The sequence below is a fragment of the Pteropus vampyrus genome, unplaced genomic scaffold (assembly GCF_000151845.1).
Source record: "Pteropus vampyrus isolate Shadow unplaced genomic scaffold, Pvam_2.0 Scaffold116, whole genome shotgun sequence".
NCBI lineage: Eukaryota > Metazoa > Chordata > Mammalia > Chiroptera > Pteropodidae > Pteropus > Pteropus vampyrus.
In genome coordinates this window covers 2,374,717-2,400,806 of record NW_011888897.1, presented here as the reverse complement: position 1 = coordinate 2,400,806, position 26,090 = coordinate 2,374,717, and the positions used below count along the sequence as shown (strand labels likewise).

General features: G+C 47.1%; 1 protein-coding gene across 1 annotated transcript in view; it reads left to right on the top strand.

Moving 5' to 3' along the window:
• Nucleotides 1-24,902, top strand: part of CD9 (CD9 molecule) — a 32,088-nt gene extending 7,186 nt beyond the window's left edge. Inside the window, exons 2-8 of the mRNA XM_011365893.2 lie at nucleotides 13,364-13,466; nucleotides 19,698-19,795; nucleotides 20,524-20,598; nucleotides 22,169-22,267; nucleotides 22,427-22,516; nucleotides 23,182-23,265; nucleotides 24,381-24,902. Of these exons, the coding sequence (XP_011364195.1) occupies nucleotides 13,364-13,466; nucleotides 19,698-19,795; nucleotides 20,524-20,598; nucleotides 22,169-22,267; nucleotides 22,427-22,516; nucleotides 23,182-23,265; nucleotides 24,381-24,446 (615 nt within the window). The 3' untranslated portion in view covers nucleotides 24,447-24,902. The remainder of the gene's footprint in view (nucleotides 1-13,363; nucleotides 13,467-19,697; nucleotides 19,796-20,523; nucleotides 20,599-22,168; nucleotides 22,268-22,426; nucleotides 22,517-23,181; nucleotides 23,266-24,380) is intronic.
• The last annotated feature ends 1,188 nt before the right edge of the window (nucleotides 24,903-26,090 follow it).

The window sequence follows — 26,090 nt, the reverse complement described above, 5'->3', positions numbered from 1 at the left end:
GAAGACACCCCTCTATGAAGCAGGAAACAACTTCTCACCAGACACCAAATCTTCTGGTGCCTTGATCTTGGACTTCCCAGCTTCCAGAACTGTGAAACATAAATTTTGTTTAAGCCACCTGGTCTGTGGTACTTGGTGTTAGCAACCCAAACAGACCAAGACATACTTATTTACAGGTTAAAATCAAAATCACCTCTTCCCTCCTATGTGAGCAATTGCAATGTGCCAGTTTGCATGGGCCCCTCACATCAATGCCCCTCTCTGATGGGTGGCAAGCCCTGCTCCTGAGAAGCTCTGCCTTCCTAGAACAGAGTGTGTGCTCCAGAGACAGGAAACCCTTCCATTAAGAGTCTTCCTCTTGCTCACCCCAGTGCAACGTGAGCGGCTTCCTTCTTGTGATGTGGGGCTGTGGATTTCAACGTGACTTACTATTGCACTCAAACTTTTTAAAGCTTCCTTTCTACAACCCTGGGGAAATTTACGCATACTCTACCTTCCCCCACTCCAATCAAATTATAGCCCTGACCCCATAAGACCAGGTAACCTGTGGTCTCCTAGAGACCAGAAAAGTCATTTCAAGTAGAACTTAGATTCTCTGCCAGTGTTGGGGAGGGATCCTTAGTATTATGGGAAGCTGGCGTTATCCTCCTGTTGTAGGTACCTCCCAGGACCTCAGGCCCAGAGCTATAACACAGGCCTGTGCTGATGCCCTCTCGTTTCCTTGGCCTTTTGCTGGCAGTAGATGCTGTTTGGAAAGGGCAGAGGCTCTGGGTCCCACCTTGGGGCCATTCCTATAGAGGATACAGAGACGGTGGCCACTTGATGGACCACAGCCTCATCTGTGGATATGGTAGCCAATGGGCAGCTTTAACAGCGTCTGCACTTGCCAGGCCTGCAGCAGTAATGAAGCAAGGATGGGAAGAGAATGTGCTAAGTTACTCTAGAGAATCTGTTTCCCAAACCAGTGCTTGTGTCCACACCGACTTCTGGCCAGTGCAGCAAGGGCGTGGCTAAGCTCTTGAGCCAGAGGCCAGTAAGAGAAAGTTGCAGGCTTTCTCTCTAGACTCTGTCCACCTGTGACTCCCCCGGAGCGAGGCCAAGCCAGATAGCCATTGCAGGTACCTTCCTGTCGATGAGAAGGTAGGGCCCTCTGTACTTGTAAGTGGGCTCTCTTGGGACCTTTAAGGATAGAAGACGCCACTTTTGAAATGGGATCAGATATGGTTGGGAGGGAGGACGGACAAAGTGAAAAAAATCTAGCTCTGAAATTAACAAAATGGATCAAAAAGACAGTTTAGCAAAATGATTGAAAATTTGGGCTTTGCAGTCAGACTGTTTTGGGGTTCAAGTTCTAACTTATTTGCTATGTGATCTCAGACAAGCTACTTATCTTCTGTGCCTGAGTTTTCTCATCTAAAAAATGGAAAGTAATATAACCTACCTGGTGGGTCTGTTGTGAAAATTAAATAATAGGTGAAGTGCTTTAGGGTGGGGTATGGGGACATAGCAAATTGGTATCTAATAATTGAGATCTCAAATAAAAGGATCAGGGCAGAGGGATAGGGCAGGTAATAGGTCAGACACAGCAGTTTGGGAACCTTGGCTTTTGTCCTCTTGCTGGCTTGGTGCTCAGAATGTCCTGTGAAGGGGCGGAGGGCCATCTGGCTAAGCAGTGCTGGGAGCAACTTTTGTCAACACTGCCAATCCACACTCCACATGGCATTGCTTGAAAGGTGTAAAAGAAGGGACATCGTCCACTCCTCAGGGCCATGCAAGCAACTGGCAACAAGTTCCTCGGATAGAATGAGAGCTAGCTGGTCCACATGGGTAAAGTGCATAAACAAGAGGGAGGGAGGGAGGAAGGGTGTGTGTGAGAGAGAGAGAGAGATCACCAGACATCTTAAGCATACACAATGGAAAACAAATGTGTGGTATTCTGGAATTTAAAGCAAAACATCCCTAAAACAATCTACCACATCAGATAATTTTGGTTAAGATCAGAATGCCCGCTTTCAGCAGAAAACGGATTTGTGGGCTGGCTCGTGTATTCTACACGTCTGGCAAGCAGGCAGTGTAAACTCGAAATGAGAGTTCTTGTTCAGAAAGAGGTTACCTTGGGCAGAGGCCTCCTTCTCAGTCCCTCAGCCCCAAACTGCTTAACACTAGCACATCATATTAGCTGTAAATGGTATTGACATTGTCCTTAGAAAGGAGGATTTCTCCACTGGAACTTGTTCAGACCAGGTCGCCACCTAATTTCCATAAAGGTGTGCTGAGAAAAAGGTTAGAGGCCCTTCATCCTCTGCCACACCCCAGGAGAAACCAAGCTCCCTCCCTTCCACCAGGGATGATAGGCACATGCTGTGCCTGTGTCAGAAGGAGAGAGCAGACAGCTGAGGTGCTCCAGACCTGCTCTGTGACCCTGGGCAAGTTACTTTACCTCTCTGAGCCTGTCTCTTCATCTTAACTGGGATGATCATAACTACCTGGAAAGGGTATCAGACAGTCTCACCAGCACTCAGGTTCAGAAGGGGTCAGCACAGCCTAACAGTAGAACTCTGGTCTCTCAGTATTCCTCTTCCCCCTGGGAAATCTCTCACCTGCTCCTACAGAGAATGTGCCCATTAGCCCTGCACCAGGCTGAGGCCAAGCTTGAACATTCAAACACAATTGCCCTAAAGAGCCAGTCATAGCAAGAGGATGGTACCCACAGGCCTTCCTCACTTTTCTCTCCAAGAGGCCCCCAAGTGCACTAGAATCCCCAGAAAGGGAGGCCACAGCGGTAGGGGCAGACCGAGCTTGTGCTTAGGACACCAGCAATGCAGGCAAGCCCAAGGAATCATGGGGAAAGTAAGCACTTTTTTGAACTTCTTTATGCTAATTTCACAATTTTGATTTTTTTTTTTTTTTAATGTCATGTAGGTGGTGGGGTAGGTGCCATAATCTTAATATTTAGGGCACTAAATGGCCACAAGAGGTGGGCCTCCCCAAGGACCTGGCTCCTGGTTTCTCCAGCATGGCTAGATTTTTTTATTGTAGTTATCGACCTCTCAAGCAGCCACGACGTGTGGAAGAGAAACATGTAGTAGCGGGGGTAGGGGATGTGTGTGGAGAGGAGGCTTGTTAGAAACACGGATTCCTTGAGGAGGAGTCGGCAAATTCATGACTCTCCCTAAGCCTCACTTCCCTTGTTTGCATGATGAAGGTAATAATACAACCAAAGTCTTAGGACCATTAGGAAAAGTCATGGGATATTTAATGTAAAGCTATTATCGCAGTGCCTGGCTCATAGCAAGAGCTCAGAGGTCAGTTTCTGCAGCTGTTGTGGAGTCGTTATAGTACCTCTCCTTGGAATGTTTCCGAGATCAAGGTTGCCCTAAACATTCGCATTCATCCGCAACTTATTGCTTCAGTTCTGTGAAGCCACACCACCCAAGATCGCTCAGAGTTCACATTTTACCATAAGGCTTCATCCCTTTCAGATGAATTAGTGGACTTGTCTTTCTGTCTGTCTACATCTGCCCATTTCGCAGATGTCCCCAGTCTGGTAAAGATGGCTGGGGAGAGGTACCAGTTTTGCACTTGGCTGGAAATGGCCCCATAAGGCTGCCCAGTTGGCAGAGGCTCCCCTTGTGCAGTCTAAATGGGAATTCAGCAGGAATCAAAAGAAGTCTACTCTGCCTTCAGACCAAGAAGGTGGCCTCAGCAAGGATCACTCCTCATGCTTCCCCAAAGGGGCTGGATTCCTCTTATCTGGAACTTTCTTGACACCTGGAAGCAGGTTTCAAAGTGGGCAGAGCCCAAATCACCATTGCTTATGTGTTGACACCACGGGAAGAAAAGAGAAAGGGAGAGCTAGGGGTGCCTTGTCCCTGGAACCCCATGACCAGAGGCTTGAGACCACCACCTCTTCCAGCCTCAACAGAGGGAGAAATGGCAGTTGGCGCCTGCCCTCCCTCTTGGCAGGGGTTTATGCCCTGCACCTGAATTGCCACAGCAGGCAGGTTAAGGTTTAGATCAAAGCATTTTGCCAAATCCTCCTTGTCTGGACCCGCCCTCTTGTCCCCCAAGAAAAGTTCTCAGGGATTCCCATGATTCCTTTCACCAGCTGGGCAGGGAGGCAGCACTGTGCTGGGAAGAGTAAGGCTCTGAGTTGTCTATGGATCTGCTTCACTGAGGTCTGCCTCTTGCTGGCTGGGCCTTCTTGAGCAAGTTGTTGCTTAACCCCTCGGAGCCTATTTCATCTATAAAATAAGGGAGACGAGAGGATTAAATGAGATAATGTACTTCAGTAACACAGAACACGTGTAAATCGTAACTGCTACTATTATACTATCTGTTTTCCTTTCCCAAGCCTGTGGAGGGATTGCTACAGAAAAGCCTGCCAGAAGTCAGGTCAACACTAAAGCTGAATAACCCTACAACGTCCTTGACCGCCAGCTTCTATGTGTATTCTTTACTTTTTTTTTTTTTTTAAATTTTAGCGTGGTTTGAAGAAGAGTCCACTCTTACACATAGTGGCAGCCTGGCCTAGGGAGAACACAGTCTGCAGAAATCGTGGCAAGTTTTTACCAAGAGTGCCCTGCTTCAGAGGCTGCAGGACAGTCGTTTTGGCTTCTTGGGCAGGAGCATTTGCAGGGCTGAACCTGTGTAGCAAATGCACATTTGGAAACCACTGCAGGTTCTAATGTGAGCCAATTATTATGACTTCCCAGGCTCAGCTGGTTCGAGGTGGAGTTGTCCAACCAATGTCTCTCTCTCTTGCTTCCTCCCTGCTTACCTGTCCCGTATCCTCCCCCTTAACTGTCACTGTGCAGCAGTTCAAGGTGTTCTTAGGCCCAGTCCCCGTGGCGTTTGAGCCCACACTCTCCAGATGGCAGAGTAAAGTGGAATAGTGAAATTCTGCTCCCTGTTGGGCTGAACCTGTGCGCTCTCCTTGACATGCACAGGAACCTTGAATTCAGAGAAAGCTCACACCCCCACTCCATGGCTTCATGCCCTTCTATACTGGCATTTTGAAAGCTAATCTTCTGGATTCAGAACCCCCAAAGAGAGCTTTTCCACGTCTTCCTGATTGTTCCGTGTTTAAATGAAGGCCTAGAGCACTGGTTCTCAAACTTGAGCAAGCATCAGAATCATCTGAGGGTACTTGTTAAAACACAGATGGCCGTACCCCACCCCACTCAAGTTTTTCACTGAGTCAGTCTTAGATGGGGACAGCAAATTTACATGTCTAACAAGTTCACAGGGGATGCTGCTGCTGCAGCTGATCTGGAGACCACACGGAAAATTTCTGGCCTAGAAAAAAGTTTCCTAGTGGTCTTTGAGGGTACCAGCCTTTATAAATTTGTACACCACCCTAAGATGGGAGCTCGTTAAAAAAAGCCCCAGCAGCAGAAGCTGTCTAGAGGTGGCCCCAGGATGATCATACTCGGAACGTTAAGGGAAGGACACATTCTCCGGAACTGTTCATCTCTGCAGCTTTTCATCTTGTCTCTAGTGAAACTAAAATTAGTAATATGCCTGGTTGATATCTTTAAATTCCGTCATGAACTTAACAATTTACTTGTGATCCTTAATGGAAGCAAGCCCTGACAGTTTTTTCTACTGAACAGAGTGGAGTTTGGTTTTTGTTGTTTTACTGTGTCGTGGGACCGGGTAAGGGAGGACTCCAAGACCTCTGCTCCTGCCTGCCCAAGTGGCTTTGCCCTTCCAAAGACAACAGCTCCAGCCTTCATTTGGAGTTAGGGGAGGAGGATGCAGGAGAGGATTAGAGGAGGCAACGGGGCTTGGGCGCCTGTTTGTTCTTGTTGGCAATGCCCAGCCCAGCCTCCTGACAGTGAATCAGCCCATCCGAGGCTTGGCAGTCAGTGGTGAGCAAGGGTTGCCATGGAGATGGGTGAGGCCCAGAGCCCACAGGTCTGGGTGGCCTGACTTGTTTTTAACTATTGAAGCCTGTGTGAGCATAAATTCTCTTATCTCCACTTCTGAGGCTTTCTTAAAGCGTGACTGGTATTTTGGGGCCCAGAAAAGGCTGGTAGGGGAAACTTGCATCCTTGGTATTCAGTCTTGCTGGGCACCATGGGCAAAAGAGGTCCTCAAAGTCCAGTACATTAAAAAAAAGAAAAAAAACCAGGGCTAATATATATATACATATATATATATATATATATATATATATATATATATATATATATGTATATATATATCTCCCTGAAGGGAGGAAATAAAGAGGCATAACCCCCTCCCTCTCTGTGATCTGCTCCTTTAATAACTCCTTCCTGCAGTACTCATTTGCCCTTGGAAGCAGTCTGTGCTCCAAGGAAGGACAGAGGCCTCCAGTCTTAGCCAACAGTCTCCCTCTAACCTTCCTTCCCCGCTTTTCTTTGGCTGTTCCCATCTGATCCTAGCGGAGCTCCAGGAAGCAGTGTATGGGTGTGAAGAAGATAAATTTATCCATCTCCCCCACCACACAGCACTTACACTGACTCTCACTGAAACCAGAAAACAGAACCCCAGTGTCCTAAATTGCCTTGCTCCTGCCCAGCCACCTTCTCAGATCATAGGAGGACACACACTGACGTTTGCCAAGTGCCATGAATTGGCCCACTGTCGTCTTCTGTCTTTCTCAAGGGTCATTATTATTGTCATTTTCACTTTTTCCCTACAGAATCTGGCTAGCTATAGCATTTCACGATTATGAGAGTGTTTTATATGCATCACCTTCTTTAATCCTCACCTTTAGCCTAGGTCAAAGGCAGAACAGGTATCTTTTTCTTTTTTTTCTTTTTTTCTTTTTTTTTTTTTTTTACAAATGAGATCACTAAGGTTCAAAGAAGCTAAGGAAAATGTTTAATGTCATGAAGCTCCTAGGTGGCAGTACCAGAATTAGACCCAAGTCCATGCTCTTCCACTAGTCCAGTCCTTCTCAACAGAGGTGTGAAACAGAATCAAGGCAGGTACATGTTTAGAATCCCCCCAGATGATTCTGACATCCACCTCATGTAGACCAGGCTCTGGGCAGCATAAGCATGCAAGTGACAGGTGGCAGAGCCAGGGTCTCCTGCTCCTTGCTCACCATTCTTTCTATTAGGCCACCTGCCTCTTACTGAAAACTTTTGCAGCATGTGTTTGACCACAGGCTCACCAAAGTCACCAGACAGTCATTGCTTTTCCAAGAAGACAAAGGGACATAGGAATGAAAACATTCCTTCCTTCCCCTACCCCATCCTGTCACCACTGCCCGTCTCCAGCCCCTCCCAAAGTGGTGGATGTGACCACAAGTATAAGGCTAGCCCCAAAGAGAAACCACTGTGGAGAATGATGTGCTCTCTACTTCCTGGGCTTTCTGAGACAGCTGGATAGAGAACGCGTAATGAGTATTTTGTCCTTTTAAAAAAAAAAAAATTATTACTAGTCAGGTCATATTACAGAAGAAAGAAGGGACTTGGAGGAAAGGACCACCCATGACAGGAATTTTCTTCAAAGTGGGATTTGTCCCACAGGCCAACATGGTCGTTTCCACCTGAGCGGCAGGATACGGTGCATCACGCACACACTGAAACCTTAGCAGCCAGTTGCTCTTTTTCCTCTTGTTACTTCCTCGTCTTTCTTCAAGCTAATTTAAGTGTTTCCGTCAGTAGGGTGACATGCACATAAGTAACTCCTCAGGTTCTAACTGGAACCAGTTTTGCAAACTTGGCATGGAGTCCAGAGCAGCCAGGTGCCCCTAAGTGGCATTAATTACTCTTTGATTTTGTTTTCAGTCCTCCTTTGGAATTGGAGATATTTCCTTTAACTCCAGGTGTGTTTTAGTGTAAGATTTCTGGGCCTGTAGCAAGACCGGGTATGACTCACTGGAATTCTCATCTTTGCGTGGGTGCCTTTAGTGCCTTGTGCTTAGAGTGGTGAGAGAGGTGAGCAGGAAACTATTCACTGGGGGCCTCAGCTTGGAGCTGTGCTGGGATTTTGTGTCTCTTGAAGATGGCATAAACTCCAGGCGACAGGATTACCTGTGTGCTCATTAAAAATCGGAGTGTCTAACTGGACTCCTTTTGGGAGTGAGGACTGGAGTGTGTGAACTTTTTATAAACTCTCATTTTAAAAAAAGACTTTATGTGGACTTACCCCTACGTCTCATTGTGACATTCATCACATACCCTCATGGGTCTTAGTATTTTCTCTGGGCGAGCAATTTTTCCTTGTAGTTTCTGACTTTTGTTGTGGTATATTAGAAGATGAATCTGGAAGAAATGCCAGCTTGGAATGGAGGTCTCCTCCAAGGGGAGAAGACCCGGAGAGGAAATTCTGGTAGGTTTCAGAAATTCTGTCATTGAAGTAATCATTCAATTATGGAATGATTATATACCGTTTTATTCAAAGTATGGACGGAGCAGGGGAGCTACTAAAATGACTAAGAAGTAGCCCTGCCCTCAAGGAGCATAAGCTCTAGTGCGACGAGCACACACGTGAGAGGAATGGAGGATGTGAGGATGCTGGAGAGAAGAACAGGTGTGGAGCTCGCGGGATTGCATTTCCTGAGGAGGGGACCAAAGAAATGTTGATGGGAAGCCACCGGCCTAGGTAGACAGAATGGCATTCGAAGAAGAAGGACTTGCATAAGCAGAGGTGGGAATGCACAAGACTTATTTGAGAGACTTTGATTCCATCCTTAGAGTAGGTGAGGAGGAGGCAGGGTTCGATGCTGTCATGCTGCTGGCAGATCAAAAAACGTAAGATGGAGCAAAAGTCTTAAACATTGGCCACCGACCTAAGCTGTCTACAGCCTTCCTCAGGTTGAAGGAAGAAAGGGTTTGTTTTCTATTTGGTTTTTTTTTAGGATGGACAGACTTGCTCTTATGTGTTGGCAAAAGATGCAGCAGTGGCAGAGACGGCGTACAGAGGCAGGAAAGAGGCGGATTAATGGAGCAGGTTCTTGAAGGAGACAGGAAACTTAGAAAGAGAGGCCCCATCTTCTTTATATAGATGTATATACACTTTGAGTTTTAGAATACTTTCAGATCTACAGAAAAGTTGCAGAGATAATATAGAGTTCCTTTGTAGCCCTACCAGTTTCTCCTGTCATTAATATGTTATATTTCTATGCTACATTTGTCACAACTAAGAAATCGACATTGATACAGTACTGCTAACTAAACTAGACTTACTCAGATTTTCCACTGGTTTTTCCGGTAATGTCCTCTTTTCTGTCTCAGGATCCCATCCATGATACCACATGACAGTTGTCATGTCGCCTTCATCTCTGGTCTATGCCAGTTTCTGTCTTGCCTTGTTTTTCATGACCTTGACCATTTTGAGAAGTTCTGGTCAAGTATTTTGTAGAACATCCTCAATTTAGGTTTGTGTCATGTTTTTCTCATGGCCCATCTTTCTGAAAGGAAAAATGAGTTCTTTGAAGAAATAAAAAAATTTTCCAATAAAACATTGAGGTGAGAGTTGGAGGGAGAGTTGTCTTTCTTTCCCTGTACTATCAAATGGGTGAGACCATTTCTGCCCCAAAGGCAAAGGAGCTTTTCTCAGCAGGACCAGAATGTTTCCCTTTGGCTGTAATTGGAAATGAGAGGTGACCTTGGGCAGAGCCTGGGGCTGGGAGTAGGGGCACTGGACTTTTTACCTCTGTCCCCACCAGGCCAGTTGGTGATCTTGGGTAGGTTTGCTGTCCTCCTTCAAGGGCTCTGTGAGCAGGGAATTGTCTGAGCATCCACTCAAACCTGCTCAGATCTACGATGATGGGCAAGAGTGAGGCAGCAGCCGTAACAACTGTGTGGCCAACATTCCTGCCACATATCAGTTATTAACCTGGAAGGAAACCATCAACTTCTTGGCCTGTCAGACCCTATTTTCTTATTCTGTGGAGTCCCTTAATCATTGACTGGATGGCCTTTTTTCAAGGTCAAAGCTCTCTTTGGTTCTTGCTGGTCCCTTCTCATTTGGTTTCTCCTAGTATTCAAGTAGCTGGGGGCAAAAGCCAGGTAGGAGCTAGGGAGCCCCTCCGTGCCACACCAGAAAGTGAGCTCTCCCGGGAAATTCTCTGAACTCCTTAGGTAGTGTGCTGCCTGCACAACAGTAGAAGCTATTACTAGATTGCACCAGTTATACTCACTTCAGTGGCCCTGTGACCCCCAGCCATCGTGACCCAGCCAACTGGAGCAATTTCTCCAATAGCATTACAGAAAATGGGCAGCTAATGGTTTACACAGCCTCTCCTCAGGCCATTTAACTCTGTAATCCAATCAAAAAGGCAGCAGGCTCATTCCTCTGCGATTTTGGTGAACCAAGTGTTCCCAGTGTTCCAGCCCCAGACCTCCCTTCCCACTGGATTTCTTGAACTTCCCCCTCTCTGTAGTGAGGCTTTAGGCGTGAGACTGAGATCTGTTACTGCTTTTTTCCATTTCTCCAGAGCTGGCTGTTTTTCTTCTTCCTTACTCCAGGCAAGTGTTCTGGCTTTGACAACCAAGCAGCTTGCCGTGAGGTCCAGGGTGGGGTCCAGACCTGCGGGAACCCTAACTCCTGAATCTGGTCTTGTTCTTGGCCAGGGTGAGGCCTGAAGTCTTTCTCTTCCTGGTTCCAGTTCTCCAGCACCGTGTCCTTCTTGCCACCTGGGCATGGAGACCAGATAAATGACTAACTTTGACAGATTGGCTTAGGACCCTTGAAATTATAACATTGAAGAGGTTTGACCATTGCAGGTTTTATTGGAAAGCTCTGTCGTGAGCATGGTGTCACTCTCAGACACCCAGCTCTTGCTCATGAGAGGCTTCTGTGCAGGCTGTAGCTCTCTTTCCTCTTTTGTAGCTTAGTTCTTTTGGACGGGATTGTTTTTATTCTTTCCATGGGGATTTGTGTAAGAATTTTCCTAGCAGAGGAAGGAGTCGGTGAGTAACTTTATCAACAGGGAGAGAAGATGACTTGAGGATAATTCTTTGATAAGCACAAGCCTAGAGCAGAAAGGACAATAAAGGATACGGCCTCTCTCAGGTCCCAGGTGCCCTGAGCGGTAGCACCACCAAGATGAGGGTGAGAAGGGAAGACTGAGGAAAAGGCTGGCGGCTAAGTGGTAATCAAAACTTAGAACTACCAAGTGTATGTGAGGCTCTAGCTTACAGAGTTCTTGGGTTGACACTTTCATGTCCACAAGGAGGCCAGCGGCTTCAGTGTTCCATTTTCCAGGGATCTGATTGGGCTGCCATATATTGGGGTTGGGGAGAGGAGAAAAGCATCACCTCCTTTTAACTTTCCAGGACCGTAGGGGAGCTAGGCCAGGGCCTGCCCGCCACAGAGTCAAGAGCCGTCTAGTACTTGGTGAGTGCTCGTTCCGTTTGCAGCATATGGGGATGTCCCACTGGGCCCCACCGTGCCTCTGCTCTAATGGCAGTGCTCCTGAGTCGAACTAGAGTGTCCAGACTGGGGAAGGGGGGAAAAACTCATACTCTCCCCCACAGAGCCATGTCTGCTGTCTTCGGATTAGCCCAGAACGCCCTAACTCACCTGCGTGTCTTTTGTTAATGAGATGCCACATCTGCTTGAACCCCAAGCTCTCAGCTTTGTTTTAACTCTAAAATTTCTGCTCCTTCAAGCCAGGCCTCCATGAGTTTTTCTTTGTTTGTTTTTATTGTTGTTGTTTTGTTCGTTTGTTTTGTGCATGGTCGAGCCTTGGGGCATGTGGCATTGGTGGTTCTCACTGATGTTTTGTGTTGCCTTTCTAAGATGAGGACTGAGAGGTTTGGGAAGGCGCGGAGTGACCGACTGTCCAAGGGCGGGGAGTGCAGTCCTGGCGACCCGAGTGCCGATTGTTTATTCTCACGATAACTTCTAATACTTGTAATACTTCTAATATAATCTCCTTTATTTTTAGCCATACTTAAAAGGCGAGGAAGGGCCGCATCTCACCATTCCCATTTTACAGGTGGGAAAACTGAAGCAGTAGAACTCTAAGCCAGGAATCCCAGGCCCTCGCTGTGGAAGTTACACCCAGGCAGCACACGCCGCTGCAGCACGGGCACAGTTTTGGCTCGACCGCAGGCGAAGGTCTTGGGTCGCCCTTCACACCGTTGTCATTTCCCTTCCACCCAGCACATCCAAACCCACTGCTAAGTCATGGGGAACAGGAAAGAGAGGCCGGTCCCAGCTCCCGGGGCAGAGAACCAAGCTTCCTGAAGAGCAGGGCTCTGACATATAGGGCGCCTCTGTTGTGAAGAGAGTGGGCCAGCAAAACCCGGTGCACGGGCATTGGCCTGGAGCCCACGCCCTCGTGCGTCCAGCTGGCCACCACACTGCAGCCTGAGTCACTCCCCAGCAGGCCCTGGTACGAGCGTGAGAGACGGAGCTCAGCTGGTGCTGCTGGTGCTGCTGGTGCAGGAGGGCGTGGCTGGAGGCCACCTCCATGGGCATCTAGTTAAACAATGCCAGGCCAGGCTTTGGCACATCAGTTCTGTGCCTTCTTGGGGAAGTCTGCCCTCTAGGAGCCGGTATATCAACCTGCCCACCTATGAAATGGGACCTTCACAAGACTGTGAGATTACGTGGAGGTTTTTGTCTGATGTTTATTAGAATCACCTGTAAGGAAGCATGCATGCTCCTAAAACCTGGAATTGGACAGGTCACCTTCTAAGATTTCCCCGTGTGAAAAGGTAAAGGACCAAAAATGGACAACCTAGGGGAGACTCTGCTATGTCATTCGCTGAACAGTGTGGTCTGATAAGGAATCACAGCTGCCTCATTGATAAATGGGTGTGCCCTTTGAACAGCGTTTTTGTTTTATTATTGTATGGTATATACACATAGTGCATAAAACATGAGCTGTTTAAAGAATAGCTATGAAGAGATAACTACATCACTACCACCCAAGTCAAAAGCTAGAATATTGCCAGTGCCCCTGAAGTGTTCTTTTCTTATCAGAAATCCTTCCTGCCAGCTACAGGTCACCTCTAACTTGACTTTATGATAATCACTTCCTTTTACTCCCTTTGTCATTTATATATACCCCTAACCGGTAATATTTAACTACATGGAATCATTATATGTGTTCTTGTGGTTCTTGCTTCTTCTGTTGAGCATCTGTGAGATGCACTCACAGTACTGTGTGTTGCTGCGTCAGTTCATTTTCACTGCTGTATAGTACTCTGTTGTCCGTACAGTAGCCACGCTGTAAGTGTTTATTTCCAACTTACTAATATGTTTAGCAAATGGATTGATCTCCCCCCACTTGCATCCCCATACTACCTGCTGCTACTACCGGTGCGTGATGAGGGGCAGAGACCAAGGGTGGTCTCATCTTTGGCACTTGGACACCAAGTTTTCCCTGGCAGCCGGGATTAGCACCAACATCCTGTATTTCTTGCAGCTTGCCGGGATTGCAGTCCTTGCCATTGGACTATGGCTCCGATTCGACTCTCAGACCAAGAGCATTTTCGAGCAAGAAAACAATCATTCCAGCTTCTACACAGGTAAGGGTGGGTAGACTTTGTACTTCCCCCAGCTGTGTTGACCCAGAGCCTTAGCCTTGGGAAAGACTTGTGCTCTGGCCACGTGGCCAGTCCTGGCCAGTCTGTCCCTTTGGAACCTTGCTTTTGTGTAGTTATGCCCGTGAATTTGCATTTGACTGATGTGGTTTCTTTTTTAATGCTAAGTCTGGCACTTCGACCATTCTCAGATGTAAAGTTGGCTCTCCGAAAGTTGTTGCCACTCTTGAGGGTTTAAAGAACCTCCATTCTCATCCCTGATCCTCTGTCTTCATTTCATGTCATCTTAAACTTCATCATCTGCCTAATTCAAGAAACTTTGCCATGATTGTTTCGTTTTATATGTTTGTTTTCTAAAGTGCTTTTGCTTTAGGGCAAAGGTTTCCAATTTAAGCATAAATTGACTTAGCAGGATTCTTTGTACCCACCTGCTCCTTGGCATTTTTTCTAGTGTCATTCTGCCACTTTTTACCACTGTGTCACTGTGTAAACTCTCTAAAAGGAGGAGGAGCACTGAGGCCTGTCAAGCACAATTCCCCAGTTTCTAAATTAATGCACAGAATCCGTGGCCTGGTTTGGAGATAGGAAACATCTCATTTGCGAGAAGCAAAAGCAGCCCCCTATTTTTAGGATGGTGCTCTCATGTCATCAAGCTCAAAGTGCAAGTTTGGTCACTTCCTTCCCGCCCACCAAAGAAGTTATTTAAAAAAAAAAAAAAAAGATGAAGAAAACATCTGAAGAGACTTATCTCCCAGGCCTTCAGGAAGAGCACAGTGGCTGCCAGCATGCGGACCCCTTCCCGCCTCCTGGAGGCCAGCTGTGAACAGACTGGCATAGCCTCTTGGTTACATGGCACCCAGGCTATGTGGAGAGTTTCCGTGCTATTATTATTCTTTTGTGATTGGTAGCTGGAGTTTGTTAGGGCGTGCCTCCCTATTGTGAGAAAGAAAGTGAGGGAAAGAAAAGCACAATGTATGTTTTAAAAAAAAACTACACAGAGAGTTTTTAGGGAGCTGGTCTCATGGTGCCCTGACTTGTTTTAGCAACAGCGTGTTTTCTGTGAGTCTGCGGCAGGCCCGGAATGCTGCCCTGTGGAGCTGGAGCAGTGGGGGCGGGGTGTTGAGGGGAGGCCACGAGCACTCTGCATCACGTCATGTCTTGTCATGTTCTGTCACACCAGGGAGCTGGGCACCCTCTTCGGGGACAGCAGATCTGCTGTGGGAATGTGGGAATAATTGGCATCCTTTTCAGGTGGGTCGTCCTAAGGCGAGCCCCCAGCATGTCCCGCTCTCCCCACACAGTCATCTCCCATTGTTCTCTACAGAGGGCCTGGCTTCATGCTCTGGCCACTCCCAACGACCCGTTTCTATTTATTGTTATCTAGGACTCTGGCTAATTCCGTGTGTTTTTAGATGTGGGGGGTAAGGATCTCATTGGTGAGTGGATGGAATTGGGAGGAAGATATACATACATCTTGAATCCCTTTGTGTGTCATTCACTGTCTCACACATGTCATATAATATAACCCTGGTAACTCTTCAGGGTATTTGGAATGATTCCCATCTCATCAATAAAGAAACCAAGGGCTAGAGAGGTTAAATAACCTGCCCAACCCCGTACCCCTCAAGAGGCAGGGCTAGGATCTAAACCCAGGCCTGGGAAAGCTGCTGTTTGTATTACCTGTGCTAGATTGCAGGTAGAGCTCTTCATGCAGTAATAGAAAATACCTCCACTGACTGGATGTTCCCTATGGGCGGGGGTGGGGCAGGGCTCTTTTGGCCTTTGACTTCGCCCAAATTATAGTCAGGAGAGAGAAGCCCCAAGCACTGGTGGTCCCTGCCAGCAGATGACAGGTGGGAAAGTCATGCAGAGTGTCAGGAGAGTAGTGAGCACAGGGTCAGGGAGCCAGGGCTTATCTCTGGGGACCTCACAGGGTTCAGATCCCCCGGGTCATTGCAGGGCCACTCCCCGTCCCCCAATGGCCAGTGGTCCTACCTGAAGTGACCAGGACAAGGATTTGCAGGTACAATCCTGATAAGATGAGACACAGCAATTTCTAGTTGGGGGCCAGTGACCACGGCCCCCTTAGCTCTAACAGAGGAAGTGGACCCCCCTGCCTGGGAAAGCTCTCAGCTTTGAAGACTTCATTCTGCTTGCAGAAGCCCAAGGAACAGACGGTGATACAAGTGACACTAGAACACCAGTCAGCTGCGTGGGCATGGGTCTGGCTGGGCCCTGCACTTCACCGAGTGCTTTGGGAAACTGAATAATTATTGTCCACGGGCAAAGGGCCAAGGAGGCTTTACTCTCTGTGTCCCCTTTCCCCCTCGGACTGTGACACCCGCCTTGGTATCAACCCATCATCCCTCTTCCAGCTGAGTGCCAGCTCCACCCTGCTCTATTCCCGACATCGGGGCGTGACCATCCTTTGCACGGGGTCACTAAACATCTGTAGGGCAACCTACAGGCCAGCTAACCATGCAGCTGTGACCCATCAGGAAACCCGAAGGACCGAGGGTGCCTTCTCCAGCAGGACTGCAGGTTTCAAAGTAGAGAATGCATAACCAGATGGAGAAGCAAGTGAAAAAGAAACTCTCCAGCATTCAAAACAGTCCATAGTGAATCCAGAACAGCTGACAGACAGCCTTATATGGGCCTTCTCTGCAGTTCAGGCCCTGGGAGATTCAGCCCGTCAGCAATATCCATAATCCCAGGCTGCAGACGTGTTGGGGAACTTCATTTTCTTGGTCTCAGGCCAGCAGCTCTTCTTTCTTAATTCCTTAGTGTCCTCCCAAAACCATAGCCACTGACTGAGGGAATCTGGGGGGCTCCAGCCAGAGGCCGTGAACACCCCTCCTCCTGAGGACCATTCCCCTTTCATGACATGGTGCCTGATGATTTCCAGAACACATGGCATTGCCCCTAGGAACCCTGTTCCAGCTTGTGTCCTGGGGCAGCTCGTTTTGTCGCTCTGTGTCTTGTGTTCCCCTTTTCTTCCTGAAACTGGCAGAGTGTACACACCCACACCTCTCCGAGGCAGGGAACTCCATGCTTGACAAATGGGGTTCACTGTGTTGCTCATTAATGAGAACAGCCGGCAATGGGATGGAGAGGGACCAAGAGAGTGCCACTGGGAGCAAAGTTAGAGTTCCCGGGAACCCTGATTGAGTTAACTAGAGGTAATAAGCTGTTCTAGGCAAGTGGAGGCCAGAAGCCCTGCCAGATTTTGTTCTGCACACAAACAGGTATGGTGAGTGCTGTCTGCAAGATGGGGTTGGGTTGATGACAGGAGGCTGATGTGTCCTCTCTCTAGCCAAAGCCGAAAGCTCTGATAAACAGGTGAAAAAAAAAAAAATGCCCCATTTCTGCTGTAAAGGCCACCCTGGCATCTGTCACTGCTACACCAAGGGCTTTTTTTTAACTAGGCCTATAATTATAATGTCAGCCTGAAAAAAGCGGAATACACAGCCCTTAAGTAAATTAATACACTAATCCTAGAGAAGGCCCTGTGACGAATAACTTTTTCCATGAGTCAGACAGAAAGCCAACATTCACTTGTTTTATAAAGGGGAACGCTTTGTCATCTCTCATGGCCGGCCTTTGCTAACAATCTCGAGATGGAGGCTGGGAGGAACTTTGCAAGGGGAATCCCTGGATGGCCCTTTTAAGAAGCAGCCCCGAGCCCTGCAGTGGTCCCGTGGCTTCCAAGGGGGCTGCTTGTGGACGAGCCACCCTATACCTGCTGCTAAAATCCACATAAACAGCTGCCAGGGAAGGGTAAAGCTAAGATACCCCAGATCTGCAGCTGTCTGAGCAAGATTTAAAACCAACAAGACCCTTTGTCCTAAAGTCTTCATCTGTTGACCCCAGGAATGAATATTTAATATTAACCAAGGCCCATTAGGAAGATGTTCCCTCCCTCCTCTCTCTCTCTCTCTCTCTCTCTCTCTCTCTCTCTCTCTCTCTCTCTCTCTCTCCATGGGAAATGCTTTTTCCTGTTGCCGCTCCCTATTCCTGCTAACTCAACTCCCTGACTTCTGCCAGTGTCTCTGGGCTTACGAACTGAGATCTGGGCTTAGAGAAAACACGTCTGTCTGTTCATTCCCACTCGACTTGATTTCGTGTGCTCATAAATCCCTTTTATCTCTTACTACCCCCTATTTATTCAGCTCCTGCTATGGAGCGCAAAGAAGTGACTCATCCTTCGTTGTCTTGTCCCAACGAGATGGGGAGAAACTGGGGCCCTGTCACTGCCTTAGCTTGCTAGTGTCCCCATGTCAGGGCCCCTCCTCCCACAATGCCTAGGTCTGGGGCTCCACTGCCTCTCTAGGACCAGCCTGTGGCCCCACAGTATTGGACTGCCTGGGAGGATAGAACTTGACTCGAGGACAAACTGCATTTGTCCCCTTGCCCAGTCTGGGCCAGGCGTGCACAGGAACAATACCCATATTCATACAACATAGAGGTTTGCCAGTAAACCCACGTGACTTGACATCACGACAGATGTAGGGGAAGAGAGGGAGAGGCACAAATGCTTCCTTGTGTCCTCTCTGCTCGGCGCTGCCCGTGAGCCTCAGCTGCAGGCAAACTACACGATGTGTCGCCTGCAAAGCCTCGGCCCCGTACTAGGGGTACGGATGTGGGACAGTGAAGTCACTGTGACACCTGCCAAGGGTTCTCACTGCAGTATCCTGTTGTGTATTGTGCAGAAGCGTCACAGACTCTCACTTTCAGCTTCTACTTTAAGGAAGTTGCCCTGGACCCTTAGCAGGAAGGGATCAGCAAGTATAGAAAGACTTACTACTGTGATTATTAATAATTGTCACTCATCCTTTGTATTCTCAAGATTAACAGTAGCTAGCACTTCGACACGTTCGAAATACATACCGCTTAATCCTCACAACGATCCCATGGTAGACATTATTACCATCCCCATTTTGCAGATAGAAAAGTGTCGCACAGAGATTAAGAGGCCTTGCCAGGGTCACAGTGCTGGCTTTCAAACCCAGGTGTTCTGGGCTTCAGAGTGGGTGCTCTCAGCATATGACAGCAGCCCCCTGGGGTTGGGTAGAAGGTGCCTGCAAGGCAGGGAGGCTCGGGACTTCTCTGCCAGTTTTTCCATGGTGCCTGCCTGTTGGGGGAGTCGAGTAAGGGCACAGTCCCTCCAGAAAATAACAGTAAGATGGGCCCCTCTGGGCATTCCCTAGGGGTTATGGAGTGACTAGGGCCAGGGCACCCCCCACTGCATTGCCTGTACCAGGAATGTGCATTGTGTTGGGCATAGACAGGAGTTGTAGAAGTCACTGCCCTTCTCACCATTCCCTCTAAAATTGAGAGCTTAGAAACAGTGTCACTCACCTTCCTTTTAGCAAGGAAGATCCTTTTCTCCCTTAAGCTGGAGTAACCGAATTGCAACTATAAGATCTCTTTAGTCGTTATAAAGGATTTTTTGAAATTTTCTAGCAACCAACGTCTCGTTTGACTGATAAGGAAGTTGAGGCCTAGAGAGGGAATGTGTCTTACCCAGGGTGACACAGCAGTTAGTAGCAGAGTTGAGACCAAATCAAGGGTCTCCTGACCCCAAATCTATATTCTTTGCAGTAGAGCAAGCTACTCATACCTTTGCCAACATGTGCCCTTGGGTGTTACCTACTGTGCATGCCTCACTGCCGTCTGCATCAGGGCGGGAGGCATCCCCTCCAGGAAGCAGGCAGAGCTGGCCGCCTGAGTGTACACTGCCCCGTCCTGCTGAAAAAGCATCCTCTTCTGTCAGGTAGAGGCCAGCAGGAGGCTGATCAGAGTGCCAGGAAGTTAGTCTGAGTTTGGAGGGTCTATTTTAATTTGCGTGATTGGATTCATCTAGCTGGAAATAGCTGACAGACTAGACCAGTTTGTGCCATGAGTAGAATCTGGGGGTTCCCAAGGATATTCTTTGTCCCTGTTAAAGGGTAATGGGCACCTTCCAGGAAGGCTGAGGGTAAGGTAGGAGTGAGGACTTGATGGGATGGGGTCCCAGAAGAGAGACATGGTGGGAAGGAGACTTAAGGGCAGAGATGGAGGAGGCTATTTTTTAAGGATAAGGTACTTCTTCCCTGAGATGGGGACAGTGAGGATGGGGTACAGCACAGTCATGTAGAGGGAAAAAGGAAATTGCGGGAACTATCTGGGCCTCCACAGTGATGTCTCCATGTCTTGACCTCTTTCCTCTCCCTTCAGGAGTTTATATTCTGATTGGAGCCGGCGCCCTCATGATGCTCGTGGGTTTCCTGGGCTGCTGTGGGGCTGTGCAAGAGTCCCAGTGCATGCTGGGATTGGTGAGTATCCCTCTGTGTTTCCCACAGCCACTCTGACTCAAAGGCTCCCTGCCCCCAAAATCCCATAGAACAGATGGGGTGGCATGGGGTAAAGAGGGTACCTCAAGGGCTAGCCTCCCCAGTGTTCCTCCGCCCCAGGCCCTGCCCCAGCCTCCTACCACGCAGCATCTTGTCCTCTTCCCCTGTGGCCATGCTTTCCTCCTCTTCCTCTCTGGAGCCTGTCTATCTATCACTTTCCTTTGGTGACTAAATGTCAGCACTTTGTTTGAAGACCATGTTTACTTTCCCCACCCCACACGCCCCCACCTGAATCCACAGATACCCTTGCCTTTTCTTGTTTCAGAATTTGTTAAAATTTTTCTCAAATTCCAGAGTGTATTTACTTTATTTTTCCAAATCTCTGTGGTTTTATGAGTGAGCAATGGTATTTTATCACTGGTAGACTCCTAACTAATTAATACCTTAGAAATTCTGGGGTCAGCTGTATCCCGTTCTTTCCTCCTGAGTAGGAACCTTTTTCTACTACAGCTTTCACTCCTCAGCTAGGCTTGACACTCACAGTTCTGTAAACTATTTCCCTGCCCCTTCCAGGCTGTTCATTGGTGTCTCCAGGTGTCCAATCCCCAGAGAGTTGTCATTCTTCTCGTCATTGTTGTTCTCCAGAATACCCTTTGCCTTTTCTGGTTGGCTAGGATTGCTCCTAACCCCGCCTCCTTTTTGCCTTCTAGTTCTTTGCCTTCCTCCTGGTGATATTTGCTCTTGAAATAGCTGCAGCCATCTGGGGATATTCCCACAAAGATGAGGTAGGTTTTTCCTGTTAGATCTCTTGGGACCTGCAGTGATATGGGTTTGGGAGTTTGGGGATGGGAGGTGATGCAGGTAGAAGGGTATCCTGGCAGGCCACTTTGGTCATGCCTCTTATTTTACCGTGTTCCCGCATGCCCCTTAGAACATGAGCCACCCCCTCACCACCCCCCCGGGCAGGAAATGGGAGCGTTTATACTACCCTGTGCAGTATCATGCCGACCACTGCTTCCAGCTCCTTGAATAGTGCTGGCACATAGTAGATGTTCAGGAAATAGTCATTGGGTCTGTGTATCTCTGTGTGTATCTCACACTTCAGCAGCCCTTCCCCCCAACTCCTCTGGAAAGACAGCTTAGGAAAACATAGTTTTCTGTGGGGTGGACACCATTGCTCCTTTACCTAGTCTATAACTGTTTGCCACCATGAACTGGCTGCTATGCAGGGTCTAGAGATGCACGAGCTGTGGTTCCCACTTTAAGAACCTTTGCCACCTAATGCGGCAGAAAGACATGTGTTTGATAGGTGTTATAGAATTCACTTATATCCAAAAGTTTCACAGGATTCGAAAGAGTAGGGTGGAGAAGGGAAATCTCTTGGCTTCGTGGAGGAGAGGGCGCTGACCTAAACCTTGAATGAGAGATAAGGCTTCAGGAGGAAAGTCGGTGGGAGACAGGGTACTTCCAGCCAAAAAAGGATCTGAGCACAGCTGGGCTTGGGTTTCTGTGGGGAGCCACCAAAGAGTTATGGACCAGGATGAGCTGTGTTTGAGGAAGGGCTGTCTTGTCATATATAGCAGGAGAGAGAGAAGAAAGACACTAGATAGAGGAACCCTGTTTTGTCTTGTTCTGTTTTTAAAATGGTTTAATTCAGATAAAAGAAATAGGAAGGGATAATTATGAAAGATACTGAAGAAGAAGTGCTGGATGTCGATCAGTTAATTGATGTTGTAGGGGAGCGGGGACCAAAGGACAGGCATCCGTTAAATTAGAATGCACCCAGTTATAGGAGAATGATAATACGTCCTTTCTATTACAAAAAATAGCTAATACTCATTCCAGATTTACTCTGTACCAGATACTGTGTTAAGGGCTTAACATGCAATGTCACGTTGAAATCCTTACAGTAACCTCTGAGGTAGGGATTATTATAATCTCCGTCCTAAATATACAGAAAGAGATGTGAAGAGAGGTTTGGTTAATTGACCAAAAGTCACACAGTCTCTAAGTGAAGAACAGAAGATGGAAGCCTGAGGAACTGGCCAGATCAGGAGTAGGATCTGTTTTTATTCTTTAGATCGGGAAATTCCGTTTTGTCCATAGATAGAAGGGAAGGAGCCAACTGGGGCTGAAGGGACCAGCCATAAGTACAAGAGAAGGCAGAATGGCAGGAGCTGTTCCCAGAGGATGCGAGAGGGGAGGGAGGGGCCCTAGAGATGCCAAGAAAGAGGCAGTCTGCTAGGTAACGTTTTCCGAGTATGGAAATCTGTCGGCTGCTCACGAACAAGGTGGAACAGGTGACATCTGTTCATGAAAACGTTTGTTCATTTGTCCCTCATCTGTCCATTGTAGGTGATTAAAGAACTCCAGGAATTTTACAAGGACACCTACTTAAAGCTGAAATCCAAGGACGAGCCCCAACGGGAAACGCTGAAAGCCATCCACTACGCGGTATGTCGTCTTTGCAAAGACTCCAACCCTTTTTCTGACCCGTTCAGAATGTTTGCGCACATGGGGTACTTGTTTACCAGACCAAGTACATCTCTATTTTAATCATTTTTTTTTTTTAGTGTGTTTCTCTTACCTCCATCCCTGCCTTTCTCTCTGCAGTTGAACTGCTGTGGTATTGCTGGGGGAGTAGAACAATTCATCTCAGACATCTGCCCCGAAAAGGATATACTCTCGAGCATCTCAGTGAAGGTAAACTTTAAGAGCAGGGCTCTTGTGCCCCTGCCCACTTGCTCTGGGCAAATCCCACGAGGGTAGAAGTGAAATGTGTCCTCTCGATCCAGGAGGCTAGACATCCAAACACTTCATAAATACTTATTCCACCTGTGAGAATCCCAGAGTGGCCATCTCATTTCTCCCCTGCCCTGGGGCTTCTGTGTCCTCAAAGGCAACAAACCAAAGGCCACACCAGGGAAATAGCAAAGTGTTCCAGCTGCCTGCAGTGATTTGGCACCTAGAACCGCCCATTGCTGCCCCATGATCAGCCTCCCCCAGTACTCAAGCCATCAAAGACAGGTGTGCTTTGAGTCCTGGACTCTTGCTTTTTAGACTTATAAATGGCTCATGATTATAAGCTAGAGCTAATGTCCAAACTTCAGAATAAGAAATAGACCCAAAGCAGAGACTTGCCCCTCTTTCTTCCGATTTCTTGCCCAAATTTTAGAGACCCACTACCTATATTTCTTGGTCCTCCTTTCCATCTACCAGCCAAGACACCTGAACATTCCTATCCCCACCCTTTCTCTGGGACCATCAGTGGTCTGGATGTGAAACGGGTACCATGGGAGGGAGGAGGTGTACCCGGAGGAGGGGAGCAGGGATCGCGTGTGACTGGGGTCTTGGTTTTTCCCCCTAAGCCCTGCCCTGAGGCCATCAAAGAAGTCTTCCACAACAAATTTCACATCATTGGCGCGGTGGGCATCGGGATTGCCGTGGTGATGGTGAGTGTCCCATACTCCAGGAGGGAATGGTCCTCATAGTGATTGACATTAAGTGCATGCTCTGGCCAAACACTATGTTAAGTGCCACACATTTATCAACCAATTGAGTCTTTGCCATACCTATGAGGTGGGAACTATTAGCATTCCCATTTTAGAGACTAGGGAATGGAGAGACAGAAAGGTTGAGTAAGTTGATCAAAGTCTCTGAGCTCATGAGTGAAGCATTTGGGATTTGAACTCAGTGTGTCTCCAAAATCCATTCTCTTAATTATTAAGGTTCACAGGTAAATGTAAGGTGATAACCATTTCTGCTGGTCTTCAAACCATGCATAGGTTAGGACTGTACAAGGATATAAATCACCCAAACCTGTTCGTTATCTCATTATCCTGGGATAATTTTCAGAACATGTTTTCATCAAGCACCTGCTCTTTTCCCTCAGACAGTAGTTCAGTAAAAGCTACAGGGATGGGAACTATTTCACCTCCCCCTATAGTCTGAAAGGCAGCAAGGGGTGGACACCCATCAGGAAGCCTGAAAGCTCTCTTACTAATCAGCCCCAGAAACCATCAAGGGTCAACAAGATTCCCTGGGATCTCTTCCTTTCTCCCCAGGAGGAAGTGATGAGAACCCTTTAGGGGAACCCTTGCAAAACTACCCCAAAAGAGAGAATTGCTTCCTTTCTCAGTGGTTATGTGTACCTCTCATCTGCATCTAGAAAGGCTTGAAGTAGCTTTCAGTAGAAGACATTAACAGTACCTTTTAAAATAGAATGTAAAACACACAAATACACAGAGGTGGGAAACAAAAGTACCAACCTGTGTGGATTATTGAAATATCTGGAATTTGAACATTCAGTTAGCTCTGAGCTTGTTTCCCCCTTCAAGTTCTCCAGGGCAGGTGCTTGTGCAGTTTGCACCAGCAAGTGGCTGCAGACTCTCAGAATCCCACCAGTCAGTGATCCTCGCATTATTTAGCCTACATCTCTCCTGCTTTGACATGTAACTTTGGCCTCGTGGCCACCATTCTCCTGATCCTTTGTCTTGGCCTGAATGACTCATGTCTTTTCCTTCGCAAAACCACCCTGTTCCACCTGTTCTTCCACCCTGTCTTCCAGATATTTGGCATGATCTTCAGTATGATCCTGTGCTGTGCTATCCGCAGGAACCGAGAGATGGTCTAGAGTCAGCTTGTACTCCTGAGCAGGAAAGTTTACCCCTGAAGATTGTTAGTTATTTTCTTGGGGTTTTATTTTTGTTTTTTTGGTTTTTTATCATTTTTTTTTTCTTTTTTGCCACTAACTTTAGTATTCATTCTGCATTTCTAAACACATACAAAAGTTATTCTGTGTTTATCTTTTTAATGCTTTATTCAATATTGATATTTGTAGTTGAGAGATTGGGGGATTGGGTTTGCTTTGGTTTATAAATTTTGGTTATTTGTTTTTGCTTATTATGTTAAGCAGAAATCCTGCAATGAAAGGTACTATATTTGCTAGACTCTAGACAAACGATATTGTACAGAAAGAGAATTTTTTTTGTCTTTAAATAGATAAAATATGTCTATCAAATTTAATCAGATTGTAACTTATGTTGAAGACAATTTGATACATAATAAAAGATTATGACAATATCCTGGACCGGTTTTTGTTTTTGCTTCCTTTATTTTTTTTAGAGCTCATTTCTCAGATGTCTTTCAACTGCTGTTTGCATTAACTTCATTTCCATGAGAAGTAGGTTGGAAGGTTGGTGTTCCTACTTTCCTAAGGAAGAAATCGAGGCATGGAGAGAGAGAGGGATTTTGACCCAATGTCACACCATTGTTAATAGAGTGAACACTCGAACCTAAGCCAAGACTCTTTCTTGCAGCAGTGTGTCGTATCTTGGGGATGCAACAGTAAATGTGAGTCCCTGATGGCAGGGACTTTGCTTTATTCGCTGCTGTACACCCAGCACCTAGAACCTAGTGTCTGGTGCATAGTAGCAGCTCAGTATTTGTTATCAATATTTGTTGATTGATAAATGAGTACATACCCATTAGGGTTTAATCCAAGAAGCAGAAGATTAAATATTATATATAGACTGAAAGAAAACCAGTAAAATGCAGCTAAGCCATCAAATCAAATATACATATATATAAATTATGTATTTATACATATGAGAGAGAGAATTCGTTATAAGGATTTTACTTTACACAATCATGAGAGCTGATTAAGCAGTCTCTGTAAGGCTATCATCTTTGCTTCTGACACTGGATCTTGAAGCTCACAGGACAGACAGGAAGAACAGATGGATGCTAAGTGGAGGAAGGCAAGAACAAACTGGAACTCACACGCACAAGCCCATAAAGAGACAAATCCACATCCGCTCTTGTTTCTCTGATGTTGGTGGTGTGAGTCCTGCAGAGGCTAGAACTCTATGTAGTAGAGCTAAACACACTGGCCAAGAGTTGGAGAAGCTGAAGTGAGCCAGCAAAAAAGGCAACCATCTGAGCTACAAATGCTTCATTTCCCTTCTCCAGACCTCCCATGAGGATTTCTTGGATCTCTTTTCTGCTCCACTCTAACCAAAAACATTCAGGAAGGAGCATGCTGGGAAGGTTAACCAGGTTGGCCACTCTCCAAGCCACCAGTGTGGGAGACATAGTCCCTGCTTGGAATGTCCACAATCTAGTGGGCAATTCAAAGGCAGGCATTTGCAACAGAGTGAAATAAACACCATGAGAGGGTGAGTACAGAGGCATAGGAAATCTGTTTTTATTTTCCACTCCTTAATTCAGTTTGGGTTCTTTAACATTTAAAAAAAAAAAAAAAAACGACCCCCGAATG